Source organism: Physcomitrium patens, chromosome 1 (genome assembly GCF_059467195.1).
Source record: "Physcomitrium patens ecotype Gransden chromosome 1, ASM5946719v1, whole genome shotgun sequence".
In the NCBI taxonomy this organism is placed as follows: Eukaryota; Viridiplantae; Streptophyta; class Bryopsida; order Funariales; family Funariaceae; genus Physcomitrium; species Physcomitrium patens.
In genome coordinates, this window is record NC_143410.1 from 27,496,847 (window position 1) to 27,513,625 (window position 16,779).

The 16,779-nt window shown below is 41.3% G+C and overlaps 1 protein-coding gene and 1 long non-coding RNA gene across 4 annotated transcripts; one reads left to right on the forward strand and one right to left on the reverse strand.

Annotated features, from left to right (window-relative positions):
* Window positions 1-4,513: 4,513 nt before the first annotated feature.
* Window positions 4,514-8,814, reverse strand: LOC141046110 (uncharacterized). The gene is made up of 3 exons (XR_012218811.2): window positions 8,144-8,814; window positions 5,296-8,019; window positions 4,514-5,184 (listed from the first exon to the last, which is right to left on the reverse strand). It is a non-coding gene; the product is annotated as an uncharacterized LOC141046110 (long non-coding RNA).
* Window positions 8,815-10,773: 1,959 nt separating this feature from the next.
* On the forward strand, window positions 10,774-15,264 carry LOC112274588 (cyclin-A1-4). Of its 3 annotated transcripts, XM_024504431.3 has the most exons (8): window positions 10,774-11,816; window positions 11,938-12,423; window positions 12,560-12,708; window positions 12,857-12,958; window positions 13,084-13,217; window positions 13,360-13,435; window positions 13,531-13,926; window positions 14,062-15,264. In XM_024504431.3, exons 2-8 carry the CDS (start codon window positions 12,045-12,047, stop codon window positions 14,128-14,130), a joined length of 1,305 nt encoding a protein of 434 aa, XP_024360199.1. In that variant the 5' UTR covers window positions 10,774-11,816; window positions 11,938-12,044; the 3' UTR covers window positions 14,131-15,264. The 3 variants fall into 3 exon arrangements, with proteins under 3 accessions (XP_024360199.1, XP_024360039.1, XP_024360117.1); XM_024504271.3 differs by having other exon boundaries at window positions 10,774-12,423; XM_024504349.3 differs by having other exon boundaries at window positions 10,774-12,423; window positions 12,857-12,949.
* The last annotated feature ends 1,515 nt before the right edge of the window (window positions 15,265-16,779 follow it).

A 16,779-nucleotide genomic window follows, 5' to 3' on the forward strand; every position in this document is an offset into this window, starting at 1 on the left:
TAAGTCTCCAATATTGTAACAAAAGAAGTATCAGTTTAGAGGAGGGTAATCCGCAACCTCTAAAATGCTAGTACACTTCCAAGCAGAAGGGTAATCCGCACTCTAACGAGAAAGAAACTAACTCTGATATCTGAAGTGAGTGAAGTCTCGACAAACTATCACGGACACAGAAATACAAACTCGAGATCTAACAAGAAGTTCAAGAAGAATTAGCAAGAACTAGATTAATCAGATGAATACAAGAACAACACCAGAGAGGTGAACTAGAGCTCCAAGAGATGTCTTATCGAGACTGAAGAATTCTTCAGCCTCGATTCCAATATATACTCCTATTTAGGAAGCTTCTCAAGCAACTTCTACTAATTAGAAAGCTTCTAGAAGATTCCAGAGACTTACTTCTAGAAGGTTCTAGAAACTTATCTCTAGAAGGTTCTAAGGACTATGTCCCTAACATCTTCTACCAACTAAGAAGCTTCTAGAAGGTTCCAGAGACTTGCTTCTAGAAGGTTCTAGAAACTAATCTCTAGAAGGTTCTAGAAACTAATCTCTAGAAGGTTCTAGAAACTTGTTTCTAGAAGGTTCTAGAAACTAATCTCTAGAAGGTTCTAGAAACTTGTCTCTAGAAGGTTCTAGAAACTAATCTCTAGAAGAATCTAGAAACTTGTCTCTAGAAGGTTCTAAGGACTATGTCCCTAACACCCCGACAACGAAACAGCTCAACATAGAACTGAAGCCTCCGTAATTGGTACCTTATTGGAGTGCACAACTGATTCAGGTCTTATACTAAGTAAGGGGCCCATGTCAAGACCTGAATTGGATGGCTCCGTAATTGGGTCCAATTGGCCCTTTGCTTCAGCATCACCCAAATGTTGAATTGATCCTTTCTCTTTTTTTTGACTTCTTGTAAGGACAGCTTGGACTACTTTTATCCGATGAACTGGTGAATCTTGAGGACCTTGATTTATCTCTTCCATTTTTCCTTGGCTTTGGATCTATTGATCTCAATTATTGAAATTAAACGGAGCATTATATTGCTAATAAGTATGTCCCGACTGCTTGCAATTTGCACACACTAGCGTATAATTGTCACTAGCTTTAGGATTGGAACATTCATTGGCATAATGACCAATCTATCTGCAAAAGAAACAACAAAGTGGTCTTCTTACACCTCCATCTAGTATATTGGGTGTCTCCACTGGTATATACCTATTAAGCTTATTCCATAGAGGGTTAGAAAATGATCCTGGTTGTCCCGTTTGTACGGAGGGTACTTGGTTCAATGACGCTGGTGGAGCATATTACTGATACCTCTACTGCTCCTTCCTGTAATTCTGGGGGTTTGATGCAGACCCCTAATTAAAATTGGAGCTTTAAAAGTTATTAAATGCTCGATTTTATTGATTAGATTGATTTCCATTCCATCCATACATATTTTCCATTTGAACTTGATTGACTTTTCATTGAGTCGGTGGAATCATGGTCTGATTACTAAATTGTTGTTGCCTTTGTAAATGCCAACAGTTTTAGGTATGATACTTTCTTCCACAAAATATACATTCAACACCCATTTGTCTAGGTGATGGACATTCCGTATCAAAATGATCTTGTTTCTTATAATTATTACACCTCGTCGCTCTAAGTCTCGTATTAAAAGGCTTATGTTGTTTCTCCTTATTTTTAGCCAAATTCATGACCAATTCTTCCATCTTCTTTGTTAGATTTAATAACAAGGCTTCATTTGGATCTTTAACAGTCGCATTAGTAAACAACTCCAATTGTTGATAGGTTGGCGATGTAAAATAAGGTGTCATCATTATTGGCGCTATTGCTTGGAGTGGTGTAGCACTAATTAGTTGTTGCAATATAACATTCTTCATATTAGAATCAACCATTTGTGGATAATTATCCATTAACACATTTCCCAGTTGTATTTGTTGGCTTCTTGAACTTGGAATCATCGTGGCTCCCACTATTAATAATTAGTCATAATGACATTCTTTCCATACTTTTGCTTGTGCCAACGATGCTTCTACCATAGCTGGTCGAGCCTCTTTTACAAACATTTTCAATTCTGGTGGATGCAAACCGTTAATTAATATCGACAATATAAACGCATTTGGCATTTGATTATTTGACCATTTACAAAGTATATCCGCGATCCGGCCATAATAGGACTCTACGGATTCTCCTACAAATATCCTATTATTCATAAAACTTTCTTGAAGCCGATCTTTAAATCCAATTGGTCTAAAATGGGTTAGGAAGGCATTCCTCAAGGCCTTCCAATTGAAAAATCTATCCACTAGTTCGCAAATATACCATTCAAAAGTTGTATCTTTTAAAGTTGCTGGCAACCATTTCAACCAAATGACTTCAATTCTACCATTATTAGCCACGTAGGCTATCAAGAATTGAGATATACGATGATCGAAATAAGAGCCCGATCAACCACTAAAAGTAGGTAATGGTGCCACACTTGTAGTTCAATCTCTTATTGCTCCCATTTGTACCGCAATTGGTACTTCTGGCACTCCCGCGGCCATTGGTGTTATCACTGGTCTCCTTACTATTTGAATCTGAATTTTTCTTCCTTTGGTTTTTCTTGGACCTGCAATTCCTTTTTGTCATTCCCGTGGAATATTTCTTATGCGTAATTGTTCCTGTCTTTCTTTTGCTTGTCGATTAATTCTTTGATAATCTTTTCCTTCATGATTATCACTCATAATCTTTCATTCTTCCCCATAAAATCAATACTGCCTTAAATTATAACTCACATATTTGTAATCCTAAAACTAGTTCTTTTCACGTTCTCATTCAATATATAATTCCATCTCTCATACAATCAATTTCTAATATTTCATATTGTTTTCATTTTCCCAACAGCGGCGCCAAAATGTTGTTCTCGTTGTGATCAAGCTTCAGTATACGAAAGCAATTGAACTAATAGAGATAGGTTCGAACATGGGGAAAGACTGGTTATATGAATTGGGTCTGTTAGTATCACAATTGACTGTACTTTGGCTATTTGAAATCAATTATCAAACTACAAAATACCAAGGCTTACTACTTCCATCTTCATTCAATACATAATCCATTCTACGACTATCAATTCAACAATACTTCTTTCAATCACAATTCTTCATAAGCAAATAATAAAAGCAAAAAAAACAAAGAGGTAGTACCAAACTTACCCCGGCTTACGACTCTCACAGTTTGGCTTCAATCTCTCTTTCTCCAACCTATTTATCCTACCAAAAAGATGATCTGTCGGCCAACGGATTCCAAAGGTTATGGCTCTTTGAATTCTTAACCATTTGTTCCACTAATATCCTACTGTTACCAACTAAACTGCCTAACCATAAGTCTAATTCTCAAGGTTGTCAATAACCAACCAGTAATTTACCACAAAATTTATTTACCTATTCTATAGAGGTCCTAAAGAATGTAGCCATGTAGCCTCTAGTAAGATAGTATATATAGAGACAAGAATGAAGCCTTCTTCACTCTTATCAACTCTTTTCTTGCTTCCAATCTAGTTTTAAGGGTCTTTAGTTTTCTTGGCTTTTGGCAATAGCCATTCTAGTTTCTTTCTTAATACATATATCAAGTTATTTCTATTTTATGATCTTTCTTTGAAAGAAGTCTCACTTGTTTATTTGTCTTTATCATGTTCTTGTCCTTCACATTAAACATCTTTGAAAGCACCTCAAACGCCAGCTCAACATCTGGAAGATAAAACCAAAGAGAATTTGGAAATTGTAGGAAAAAATAGATATGGAATGGAATAATATTGATATGTAATTGGATACTATGCTCAAAAAAGTATTGATATGTAATTGGATACTACGCTCAAAAAAATAATTCAATATTATTCCAAATTAGATTGATCATAGCTCCATAATTACCTAATGGATTCTTTTCAATCAATGCACATTTGGTAGCTGTAAAAGAATACTTTATTTTCTATACAAACTTTGTATCATTATTCACTACAATTCATCTGTAATACACCACTCTTTCCAAAATATGTGAATATTGAAATAGTTTCTTAAATCACTATATATATATATATATATATATATATATATATTAGTTTCAAATGTCTTGTAAAAGCTTCTTTGAGATTGTAAGGCTTGCAGTCTAAGTTTGAAGTTATTATTTACTTCCAATGTGACTTCTTAAAAATGAGAAATTTGTGGAATAAGTTTTAATAGCAATGTGATATATCTACAAATAAAAAAATATCTAATTTATGTATAAGATACTATCTTAAAGTTTTTTAAGTAAGATATCTTTCCAACATGTTTTTACCTACTTCTACTTACTTCTTTTTATTTAAGTGATATGGACATCCATCACACCAAGTATCTTTGTACAATAAATTAAAAACATTTAAGACAACTATCAATTCCATATCTAAATCCAAGAACATAGCATGTATATATTCCATAATATATTTTATGATTTTTTATATAAATATAATTTATTTTTTTTGAAATTATGAACTTCATATCAAATCGCTTGAATAAAACTTCTAACATTTTATATTAAAATTTTGTTATTATGATTTTTTATTTTTTTCATTTTAAAAACAAAAACAAAATTTCCAATTACATCTTATCATGACTTAGTAACTGGTCAAAAGTTAAAGTTTAAAGTTTCAAACCAAAAATCATACAAATTTTCAATTGTGACATGAACGAAAAGAGCAAAAATTATATACTCTTTCCCTCGTTCTCTCTCTATGCAAGTCTCTCTCTACAAGCTCCGATTCCAACACATCAAGATTGAGGTGTTGAATATGTGGATGTGCTGATGGAGGAAGCTGTATTTGCTGCCTCTTATGCATCCCAATGGCCATACCCAACTGGCATATTCATCGCCAAAAAGGTCATTGATTCTCATGGAGGAAGTTGTGCACCTTGAAGGACGGTCTTCTCCCTGCAAAATTTCTTCTCAACCATGCTTAGGGACTTCTACTATTTTATTCTGCAAGGAGAAGAGCAGCACATGAAGGAAAGAACAAAGCATATAGGGTCGCCGAAGAAGTCTCTTGCCGGATGCATTAAACCATGAGATATCTCTTTCTTTTCCAAAATGCATCGCGGTCTTCATGGATAAACCTTCACGAAGACTAACTGCTTTGGATGTGAGCAACCCAAGCGCTTTGAACACCATTAAATCCTTCACAACGAGGGTAATCCAGTCATAGTCAGGAAAAATACTTCGCGTATACTGAAATATGCGAGTTTGCAGCAGTTCTGAATTGCCCTCAAAGAAAACTCGGGAGCTTACGTTAATCTTGGAGCCGTTCGGCAGAACGAAGTTTCTCCTCGAGTCTGACCACTAATGTATGGAAAACCAGGTCACCGCGCTGGTTCTGTTGCAAAGCTACCCTTAGCAAGCTGACAATTTCGTTGATCTGTAAAGCCAATGAAGTGAAGTCCCGGCAAAGAGTGTAGAAATCTTCAACGCCATGAACCGTGCTCCAAAATGGGTCACGGTCATTACCGACCTGCTCGATCTTATCTTACCCAATTTTTTGATGTGACCCGGCTTAATAGAGCTCCATGAGACTCTGGGTAAGTACGTCGCAGTACAGGAGGTCATAATAATCTGAACAATACAACGACTCACCGAAATCTGATAAAGACTCAACAGGACGGTAATCGGGGAAGGGCCATCAATCCTCCATCCCCACACTGCATCGAAAGGACGCACACAAATTCAACAACATTCTCATTCTTTAATAGTTTTTTCTTGTCTCCACCAAATGAAACTAACACAGGATTTGCATAAAACAGAAGAAAATTTTGTTGGAGATTCCGATTCCTGTTCGGCAAGATACGTAGCGAGTTTGTGTTTGGGGATGACCAGTCCATATGTTTTGCTTGCAGTTTCATTTGTGACTCAATTTTCATGCCTGGCCTTGTGTTGCCTCGCTTTCGGTGCCTGAATTGCCGTGTTACCCAGCTTGGAATGTTCAAACCCTAATGCCGGAACCTCTGCCCAAACCCTATTACTGAAAGTGTTCCATGTAATGGCATTTGTAGCAAGATTTTGATTTCCATTCTCTCAGTTCTTTGACGATGGTGTTCTGCGATGATGTTTGATAATTGCCATGGCCTTGTCGCTAGTTTTGTTGCAGATAAAACAGGAGGAAGGGGGAGAGAGATTATAGTCATACTGTTCTGAATTTATTTTTTAAAAAATTTCAAGCAGAAGCTTGGAGAAATCTGCAGAAAATTTGTTTCAAGATTCGATTTCGATTTCGATTCTTTGTTCAAAACCACGAAAAAAAAAACAAAACAATTTTTAAATAGTCAATTTTGAAATTTAAAAAACATGCTATGACATCAGCTTTTTTAATATTTAATATTTTAAAACAGACTATCCAATGAAAAATTGCAAAGTAACGATAATATTACAATGATATAAACTTGACAGAATGTGTTAAATCCAAATCATTGTTTTTAAAGCTATAATCTAAATACACCAGCTACACAGAACATGTAACCATGCTTTTATTTTAGTTGTCATTACAAAACTAACGTCATTTGACAACATTCTTGCATACATTAAAATTCTAACCATTAAAAAAAAATTGTTTAAAAGAGCACAAAGTTTATAATTTTGAATTGATTCAACACCCGTACCCTCTAAATTTCCATAAGGAGGGATGGGGAAAAGTGGACAGGACCCCCAAAATCATGAAAAATAGATAACGTTCATCGACCCCAGTGCGAGCTTAGCAAATCTGTCATGCCGTGCCCCTTCCAACACCCCCTGTGGATTGTGTAATCACAGAATACTTTATTTACAATTAGTCTAAAGTGAACCCAAAGTAGTCACTGAACACGAAGAATGGCCTGGACAGAGTGGACTTGCGGAGTCTACCAGCATATTTTATGTAAAGGAAACTTCTAGATAGATTCTTACCTGCATCGTGCTATCTTTGCAGCCAATTGGGGCGCCTCCGAGTGCCTGGGTCCATTCAATTTACACAACAACCCCTTGATCCATGGCGAGTAAAGTTATGGGGCTGCTCGTAACGCTCGAGCAATGAAGTGGCCGCGGTGACCGAGTGTCAGTCATCAATCTCTACCCTTCATGGACTTCATGTGGGGCGATCTGTCGGCCGATAAATCCGTCGGTCTATTGATTCCATGCCAAAATGAAGAGCATCTTGTACGATACCGCAAGGCACCCTCCAGCTTTCGACCGGTGCTTTACCCCGCGCATCGACCGGGTGCTCCGTTACCGAGTGCCACATTTCCGCACAGGGCCATGTGCGAATACGAGACGCAGGCTCGCGAAACACGGTTCCCTCGTTCTCACAATTCATTCTGCCACCCCTGCATCTTGTAGAATTGAATGCCGCAAGCGCAGCAGAGTGTTTACCTGCCCGCCTTTAGGCATAGGATTCACACCATGAGTGACATGAACATTGCATAGGCAATGCTGGCAACACAACTTGTTGGATTGAGTTTGATCGTCGTATCCGGCGGTTCCAGATTGGTTCGTTCCGCACATGACACAATTGATTGTGGTGGGTCATCTTCAAGTGTTCACAACATTATTCTAGCGAGTTAGTACGTCGCAAGATAATTACGCCTGTCTATGCATGGAAGAGCCTGAGGAGCCGAAGTGAACGATTTGTAAGCAGGGAATTCGTAGCTTCCATCTAAGTTAATGTGTCCAATAATTATCACCGGTACTTTCCATCAAGAATTGAACTGCAGTATTGCAATCTAGTAGTTGCTCGAAAATTTCTCTCGTGAAGCTGGTGACGTTTATCCTGACAGCAATGTCATTAAATATCAACTAAGGTTGATGTTACAAATATCCTGATTCTATGAAATCCAGCTAGTCGTCACTGATCACTCCGGAAAAGGAGTCATCCATCACGTTCAGTTAGCGGGCACTTCCCACCAAATCCATAGACGTTTGCAAATGAAAGGGTTGGATTCTTCGATTTCTAAGCTTCCAAGTAACGCGTCACTTCCGCAACCCAATCACCTGTAATCAACTTAATAAGATGTCATTGAGAAAGGTTCATGATGGCGGTGCATTTTTCAAGAAACGCAGTAAGTCGCCATGTCAGAAAAATTCAACGAAATCAGTGAGACGTATGGCATTTTACCTGTTGTGCATTCTGTACAAAATCCGCGGCAAAACTTTCATCTATAGAGCTCCAAGTCCCGAAACGTGTCAGTGATATTGCGGAGACTTTGAGTGGGGTGGATTTTATTAATATGTAGTCACATATCACCAAGGGTTTAGAAAGTCGAACCTCCTTGGAAACCCATTCTGTGAAACCTAGCCCCCAAAAGACACCCAGGACTTCAGGGTTGAAGACCGCGAACCAGGACACAGGTTTCTATTGAAAGAAAACTCTGCCAATCGATGACCGTCGTGGCCACTTTCTCTCTCTCTGTCTCTGTATAAATAAGCCTGTGCCTGTGCCTGTGCCTACACCTGGAAAATGGATTGAATTTAAACTTCAACTGCAGGCGGGGGGGTTGGAGATTGATTGGGTGCGGGCAATGGGAGCTTTAACGCTGCTCGAGGAGAGCCTGGCAGGCTAATCAAGAGTCAGATGATTCAGTGTTGGGCTGCCAAGGTCTTGAACCCCCAGTCGACGGCTCGCCCGCCAAGCTTCTCTGCAAGCGGACAGACAGAAGAAGAGCCACACAGAGCGCGCGAGCGAGAGACGTAGAGAAAGGCCCCTTCACCCTTCCCCGCCATCGCCTCGATTTCTCGGCAATCAAAGCAAGTGTCGCACATGTCATCGAAGAGAAGCTAAACCCTAAGTCCAAGTTGGAGGGGATGACCTCATTCTGTTGCATGTTAGCTTAAATGTTTGCTTGGGAATAGAATAAAATTGGGATGGGACAAAAAGAAATTTGATTGTTTGATATAATATCTTTTAGGTTCATAGTGGAGAAGGTTACGTGTATAATTCCGCAGACTTAATCAACATGTAGTACACAAGTTCTTTATGTTGTGTACTGCATGTTGGTCATCCCCTCCAACTTGGAATTAGGATCTAAGACCAACCTCATGTAAGATACACATGAATTATGTGGAGAAGATGAATTCTATTGTGTGTTAATAAATGGAAGTTGTAAACATAGGATTTGACATGGAATCTATGTATGATTCAAATTGTATGTTGAAAAAATGGCAATGTTGTGTTGTGCATTGGAATGATTATGATAACATTATTATTTTGGTAAAAAAATGTTCATATAAACATAATTATTGTAATAAAAAGATGTGTTTGTAAAATAGATGTTGCTCTTAAGTTATTAGAGAAGTAAATAAATAAAAATAAAAAACATGGTTATTATTGCCAATAATAAAGTGGTTTTGAGTTCAATAAGTATTATGAGGTATATAAAACATTAGAAAATAATTTCATTAGATTGAACAAGTTGTTTGTAAGTAAAGTATAAGATGTTTTCACTTTTCTTTTTTGATATTCACAAGCTTTGATTATGAATTGCAAAAATTCCCTCTATTGCCATATCAAACATTTTGTAATAAAAGATCACATCTATCAATGAATATTATCTTATATACTCTGATCCCAATCTTTTCAGGAATAAATTAATACAAATGAGGGCATCGTAAGAACATTATTTACTTAAAAAAATGTCAAAACCAGAAAATAAATAATATCTATACATATATATATATATATCACAAGATTTATTTGAACACAAAATTGATCATACTTATACATCTACTTGCATCAATTGATTGAAATATGCTAACACATGACACAACTTCTAAGTAAAAGTTGCCACAAATTAGCTTCTTGTTTGTTACTATGTACCACATGTAGTATAATTTTTTAAAAGAAAAAAGAAAAGATACATTTTTACTTTTTATTGCACCTTCCAGTCTAAACATGCACAGTTAAACTACAATCATAAAAACAACACAGGTACAAATTACCATGTACATCACCTCAATTCTTAACCTCTCTTCTTCTTCTTCTTCTTCATCTTTTCATGCTGTTGCTGTTACTGTTGTTATTTACATCACTATCCTCTTTTTTCTTTTTTTCTTTTTTTTATCATTTAAAAAAAAGATGAATTGGACCATGTACATCCAAATCACAAACCAATGAACCAGGCACACTTATGAACAGGCCACAGTACATTCACATTCACACACACACACACACACACTCATTCTCTCATTCTCACACACACAGTCTAACTCATGTGGCTCAATCAATATATGTATATTTTTCCTCCCATGCAGCCATGAAGAGGCCCCATTCAAATTTCCACAAACTGGGAGCCCCTTCCAAGGCTAAATGCTACAAACTAGGGTTTTGTCGCCTAATGGGATTGACTGCCTGTCTGAGAGTGAGAGGGCCCCATGAACCCCCCAACACCACGCTCCCGGGAGCGTGCTGGCGTTGGATCCACCGTTTGAATAAAACCAGGGGGGGGGGGTTTGGAAGTGTGGGAGCCACGCTGACAAGCCCAAATTCAAAATGGCGGGCGCGGGCTAATCCCGCTTTCATGGGATTTGAACACCACCTAACAGCAGCCCAGCCCCGCCTTCGCACTACTGCCGTGCCTTTCGCAGGCCCAGGCCCCCGCCAGGCCAGCCAAGCAGCGCCCGCCTCCGCCACCACAAAGGAACAGCCTCTGCCTCCTCCATCTCTGCTCTGCGCTGCCTGCACGTCTATTTGACTCCGATCTCTGAATTTCATTTCCGATCTGCCTGCAACGCAACAGAGACGACGACTTAGAACGGACACTCCCACAATCATCTTCCGGTGCTTCTTAAAACCTCACTTCACCCGCCCGCTTCCCTTGATTCTCCCCTTCCAGGTGGCCAGCCTTACTGCTACTCTTCACTTCTTGTTCGAGGCTATATCAACCAAGAAAGCTTCTCGGAGAGAGAAAGAGATTGAGAGAGATACACACACAAGCAGGACGTTGAGGGAGACGATTCATTGTTGCGCTGTTCATGAAAAGAAAGAGTTCCTTGTTGAGATCCTTTTGCAACCGGAGCTACATTGCGTGGACGTGCGCGTCCGCTGGAGTTTCTCTTTTCTTTTCATCGAGTTTCTTCTGGGAAGCAGTGTTGCATCCGTTGCACTGGACGTCGAGGAGCTCTGCCGATTCATTTGTGTTTGTTCCAAGGAGTTCCAAGGAGCTCCGCGGAGAAGTCTGTGGTAATACCGAGGAGGCATGAATTGATCCTCCGTGGAATTTCGGCAGCTGCTATGGTCGGGTTCTAATTGCCAGGCGCTGAGTGGCTCGTATCAGGGGATTGCGTTGGAGTTGCGGTCGCTGCCTCGTCCACATTGGTCATATTCTGTTCCCGATTTGCACAACCAGATGTAACTTGGCCACAATTGATTTAGCTCCATCTTTCTTGCTGAGAGGTTGGTATGGTGGTACTGCCGTGGGTACCGCAACAACACGTGAGAGTCCTGAGTCGCGCGTGAAAGGCAACGATACTGCGGGCTCTTTATATGTATCAGACTTTGTACCGAGTTGGAAGTTCTTTGATAGCCCGATGAGAGATACAAGCCATTGTCGATTATAAATGTGCTTCCACACCATCCTTTGCTGCAGCTGGGATGTCATCGATGACATCGCATAGTCTCAATGCCGCGGGATTTGTTTTCACTGACGAGTGTCGAAGAAAAAGCCTGGAGTAATTAAATCGGTGGAAATTTGCGCTACCTGCGGATGTTTTGCGTAGCATTTGTGGTCGATTACCAAGGCTCCGCAGTTGAGACGAATCCAGCGTATCAATTATCCCATACGTCGAATCTCGAGGTGAGCGCACGAGGGTCGAAGTGAGGCGCCAACCCCAAGTTCGTCATGTGTGCTTTGTCGTAGTCCGTCGGTGCTCCAATACCTGTCCTGCGCACGCCTGTGCTAAGGTTGAGAATGACAGGTGGAGTGGAGAGTGCAAGGCGGTTGCGGCCGCGTTCTTGCAGCTCCATATCGGGCAAATGCTTGGATGAAGTGAGGCAGACTAGAGCAGCAGCCAAACGATCTGCCATGGAGGAAACCGCTTCGAAACCTGGAAGTAGTGCAGTGCACCCTAGGAAGCGAGCCGGCATGCAGCCGGTGAGGAAGCGTGCTGCCCTGTCGAACATCACGAATCAACAGAGTGTTGTTCAGTGCGTGGGTCCCGGGAACGGGACGGTGGACGTGAGGGTTGTGGGATTGAAAGCTGATCAGGAGTGCCGAGGAGATGAGAATGCGCATCCTGGAATCCCAGCGCAAGGGGCCGGTGAAGGGAAGGGACAGGGGGCGTCGTTGGATTGCGAAGCCGAGTGTGGTCCAAGGAGTAACTCGGAAGCGGTGGCCTCTTTGGAAAGGCGAACTGTGCAAAACCTGCACATATCTCAGGAGGCTAAGGATCGGGTGAAGCAAGGTAGGGGCGTGAGGGCAGGCAGGGTTGTGATTGCATCGTGGGTGTGAATACGATAGCAGCGGGTGGGTCCGATTGGGGTCCCCGCGAGAGTGATTGTGTGTGGGAACTGATGGTGTGGTGGGCGATTGTTGAGCAGGGGACCTTTTCAGCGACAAGAGCTGCTCAGAAACATCGGAGTGGTCGAGCGGGGAGCTCTGCTATGAAGACATCGACAATGATCATTGTGACCCTCAAATGTGCAGCAGTTACGCCACAGATATTTATGAGCATCTGCGTATGGCTGAGGTGAGAGGTGAAGCCCCGGGATTGTGGAGGGTGAGTAGAGTCCAGCGTGCAGGCGAAAGTGCGGAGCGGCGGGGCAATGCATGTCGGGTTGGCAGTCCATGCGGTGGGAGAGGCGCATGACTGACGTGCAGCGGTGATGGATGTGCAGATGAAAAGGCGACCGTCGGCGAACTTCATGGAGTCAATTCAGCAGGACGTGAATCCGACGATGAGAGGGATCCTGGTAGATTGGCTGGTGGAGGTGCGGCATGTGAGAATGGTGTTGTGATGGGGATTTGATTGGGGGTGCGTTTTGGCGGTGGGAGGTATAGTGGATGTTGAACGAAGCGTATGGCAGGCGTGAGTGTGACATGAGAATGCGTTGGCGATGCGCAGGTTGCCGGAGAATACAGATTGGTTCCCGACACGCTGTACTTGGCGGTGTCGTACATCGATCGATATCTTTCTGCACAAGTGGTGACCCGACAACGGCTTCAGCTGCTGGGTGTGGCTTGCATGCTGATTGCTGCGTGAGTGACGTGTTGGGTTTTGCGTTTCCGGTGATGAGCGGTGGGGTGCAATCGAGTTGGGAGTGAATCGAGTTGAGGGCGTGGATGGGTTGATTGGTTGGCGTCGTAGTGTGCTGAGGTTGTGCGGGTTTGGTGTTTCCAGGAAATACGAAGAGATATGCGCTCCCCAGGTGGAGGAGTTTTGCTACATTACGGACAGCACGTACTGCCGGGAAGAGGTGGGGCCTGTGAAGTGGTGATGTGAGATGGTGGTGGATGGTTGGTGGCGTGCAGATAGGGGGATTGAACGTGCGATGTGTGTGCGTGCGTGCAGGTGTTGGAAATGGAGAGGGGGGTGCTGAACGTGCTGAAGTTCGAGCTGACGACTCCGACGACGAAGAGTTTTCTGAGGCGGTTCGTGAGAGCGGCCCAAGCAAGCTGCAAGGGTCCGAGTCTGGTTCTGGAGTTTTTGGGGAACTACCTGGCTGAGCTGACCCTGGTGGAGTACGGATTCTTGCCATTCCTTCCTTCCATGATAGCGGCGTCTGCGGTGTATCTAGCCAAGTTGACTCTGGACTCGTCGACATGTCCGTGGGATGCGACGTTGCAACACTACACGGGGTACAGGCCATGGGAACTGGAGCGTTGTGTGCGAGCCATGCATGAGCTGCAGCGGAACACGAAGAGCTGTTCCCTTCCTGCCGTTCGGGAGAAGTACCGACAGCACAAGGTGAGTTGTGAGCGGAGGCCGCGAGGGCGGTGAAGGGATGGGGGGAAACGGATGCATTCATGTGTTGGCAATGGTGGTGAGTGAGGTGGGGAGTGTGTTGACTTGTCTGACTGGAGGGTGTCGGGGGTGTCGCAGTTCAAGTGCGTGGCAACGCTGGTTCCACCCGCCGCTCTCACAGTGGAACACTTCAGGGAGCTGGAATGAGGAGCGGTGGATGGTAGCCCAGTCGGTCGGCGGTGCGAGTGAACGAGCGAGGAAACAGGCACGAAGAGCGCGGTCGGGGCGCAAAGCGACAAGAAAAGTGGAATGCAAGGCTGCGGAGGCCCTGATGAAGGAAAGCTGCGGTGGGCGCTGGCATTGAGCTCCGTGCAGGCGTCGAACGGGAGCCCTGGAGTGGAAAGAGTGATGATGAGGGCGAGGCTTCCTGGTGATTCAGTTGGGCGTATGATAGTGAAACCTGTGGACGCGGGCTTGGAAAGCTGTGATTGTCGAGGGATGACACGATGGTTGTGGAGGGCATGGGTAGTGCACATGGCGCGCGAGTGCAATCCAGGGTGAGGCATGGCAGATGGGTGGATGAGTATGGGGTCGTGCAATTGGGCACGGGTGTGGTTGCACGGGGAACGATGGCGTCGGGAGGGTGGTGCGGTCGTAGCACATGAGATGGAAAGGTCTGATTGTAAAAGCATGTAAACTGATGGGGGTGCAGTTGAGGAGGGGTTTTGAAGCGGGAAACGAAGCAGCATTCGACGTTGGAATGAACCGGGGTGGAGTATTGGGGGCGGCAGGCTGAGCAAGTGTAGAGGTTAGCGGTTGGATTGGAGTGGGGGTGGGGGTGGGTGTGGGGGTGGAGGTGGGGCGCAGGTCGAGAGTTGATGAAGGGCATTCATGGTGTAGGCGGCGCACTTCTTGTGTGGTGCGAGATGATGACAGGAAGGGTTAAGTTGGATTGACTGTTTGTTTGAGAAGAGAGTTGTAAGATATAGTCAGGTCTGGTGCCCTGTTAGTGAAGGGTGTTGATTGAGGAGGAATGTCGTTCTTATGATGGATGTGAAAGGGAGCAGTCTCTCATGTCACATCTTGCATGAGGGTAAATCATGAGTTGCAGGTTATTTTGTACAATGTTTGAGTGCGGTATGTGTCATGTATATGAGTAGTATGTTATGGAATTGATTTTAAAGTGGGTTGTCTAAAGTGACTGCGGAACTTACTTAAGTAAAGAAGTTGGGTACTTAGAACAATGGTATGGCTTAATCGATATTGGAAGTTTAGTGGATCCAAAATTTCAAGTATGTCTGATTATGTGAATTTCTGAACGGAAGTATGTTTTCTTCTTTTCTTCTTGGAGTTGTTTATATTGTGTTTTTGATTTGTTAAACATGGTAGTTGTTTTTAAGCAGTTAGGGTAATGTCTTAATAAATAATGTCCTTGTTTTTGTCCATCTGTTTTTTGTCGTTATTGTATAAAATTGAGAATGTGCCCAGTAGAAACAAATCTTGCCACAGATGATATGCCTGAACAATAATATGAAAATTTGTTTATGTGCCATGTATTTTTTAACTACCTAAGCTTAGTGGATTTCAATGAGGGGTTAAAGAAATAGTCAAGTTGTGTTTTATGGTATGGTCTAGGGCTTTGCTACATTGTACAGGTACTCCGGTATTATTTTATATTTACAAAATCTTCATAGGTTTTTGAGAATTTACTAACCAAGGTTTTTTGAAATCCTCTCTCTGAGTGTTAAATAACAACTTACGGTCTAATTTTGCTTGATACAAGGCATAGATTGTTCATTATGCACTAAATTTAATCGAAGGCATTTTTTGGAATAAAACATAAACTTCATACTATATAAAATGACAGATATGTATTTTAGAACATGCAAATGTGTGCAATATAGTTATCTATGAATTTGTAATCAGGGATGTGGAGCTTGATAATGAAGATAAATTTCTCATTTTACTGATATTGTTGTGTGTGTCACTTGATCAACTTGTGACAACTATGTTATAGACAAGTTATACAAAAGATCCTAAAGATGCCATTGCAGTTCTATGTTCTAATGAAATAAGAAAGAGCTGATGCATTCAGTTTAACCATTTGTAGTCACTAGACAATAGGTAAAAAGGTAAATTGATAAGATCAAAGACTGAGCAAAGGTAAATTGATAAGATCAAAGAATGAGCAAAGGCAAGTTATGATTTAGATGAAAATAAAAGATAATTCATGAATCCAATAAAAAATCTAGCAAATAGACTATCAAATTCAAGTCCTTTTATTATTAAAGACATTACTTATTAAATAAGATTACAAAGAAAAAAAAAATAGCCCAAAGCAAGGATGAAAATTAGTCAATGATGATACAAGTAATTTAATTAGAAACTATGTTTTTGTAATGATCACAAGTAATGAATAAATTTTTAGTGGATAAATTCTTAATTATAAATGAACCTGGTAAATGTAACCTTGTAAAGATTTGTTTCATTGTGACAAACCACACAATGACTTGTGATGGAAAAATAGTCTTAATAAAAAATGGCATGGATCTAAACACAATCAGGACAAATTTGATAAATATTAAAATATTTAATGGTTTAAATATAATCTTCCATAAGTTTAGATTCTTTTTTTGTTTCGAAGAATGATTTTTGTCTTGGTTTATACTATAGATTCATAATGTTTTAAATATAATGTAAAATTGCTCTTAATAGTTGTACATCCATTGTTTCACTTGTAAAAACTTTGTGTAACAATGCATATCAATTTACTTATAAATGTGATGGCAAGAACAAAATAAACTCTTATTTTTTTGCACATGCTAAATATGTTTAATTAACAAAGAAATATTGTTC

Excerpts from the sequence above, each read along its gene's own strand:
- LOC112274588 (XM_024504271.3), top strand. The coding sequence starts at position 11,931 with ATGACAGGTGGAGTGGAGAGTGCAAGGCGGTTGCGGCCGCGTTCTTGC. Across the intron at positions 12,959-13,083 it reads GGCTGGTGGAGGTGCGGCAT|GTTGCCGGAGAATACAGATT; the intron begins GTGAGAATGGTG and ends GGCGATGCGCAG. Across the intron at positions 13,927-14,061 it reads AGAAGTACCGACAGCACAAG|TTCAAGTGCGTGGCAACGCT; the intron begins GTGAGTTGTGAG and ends GGGGTGTCGCAG.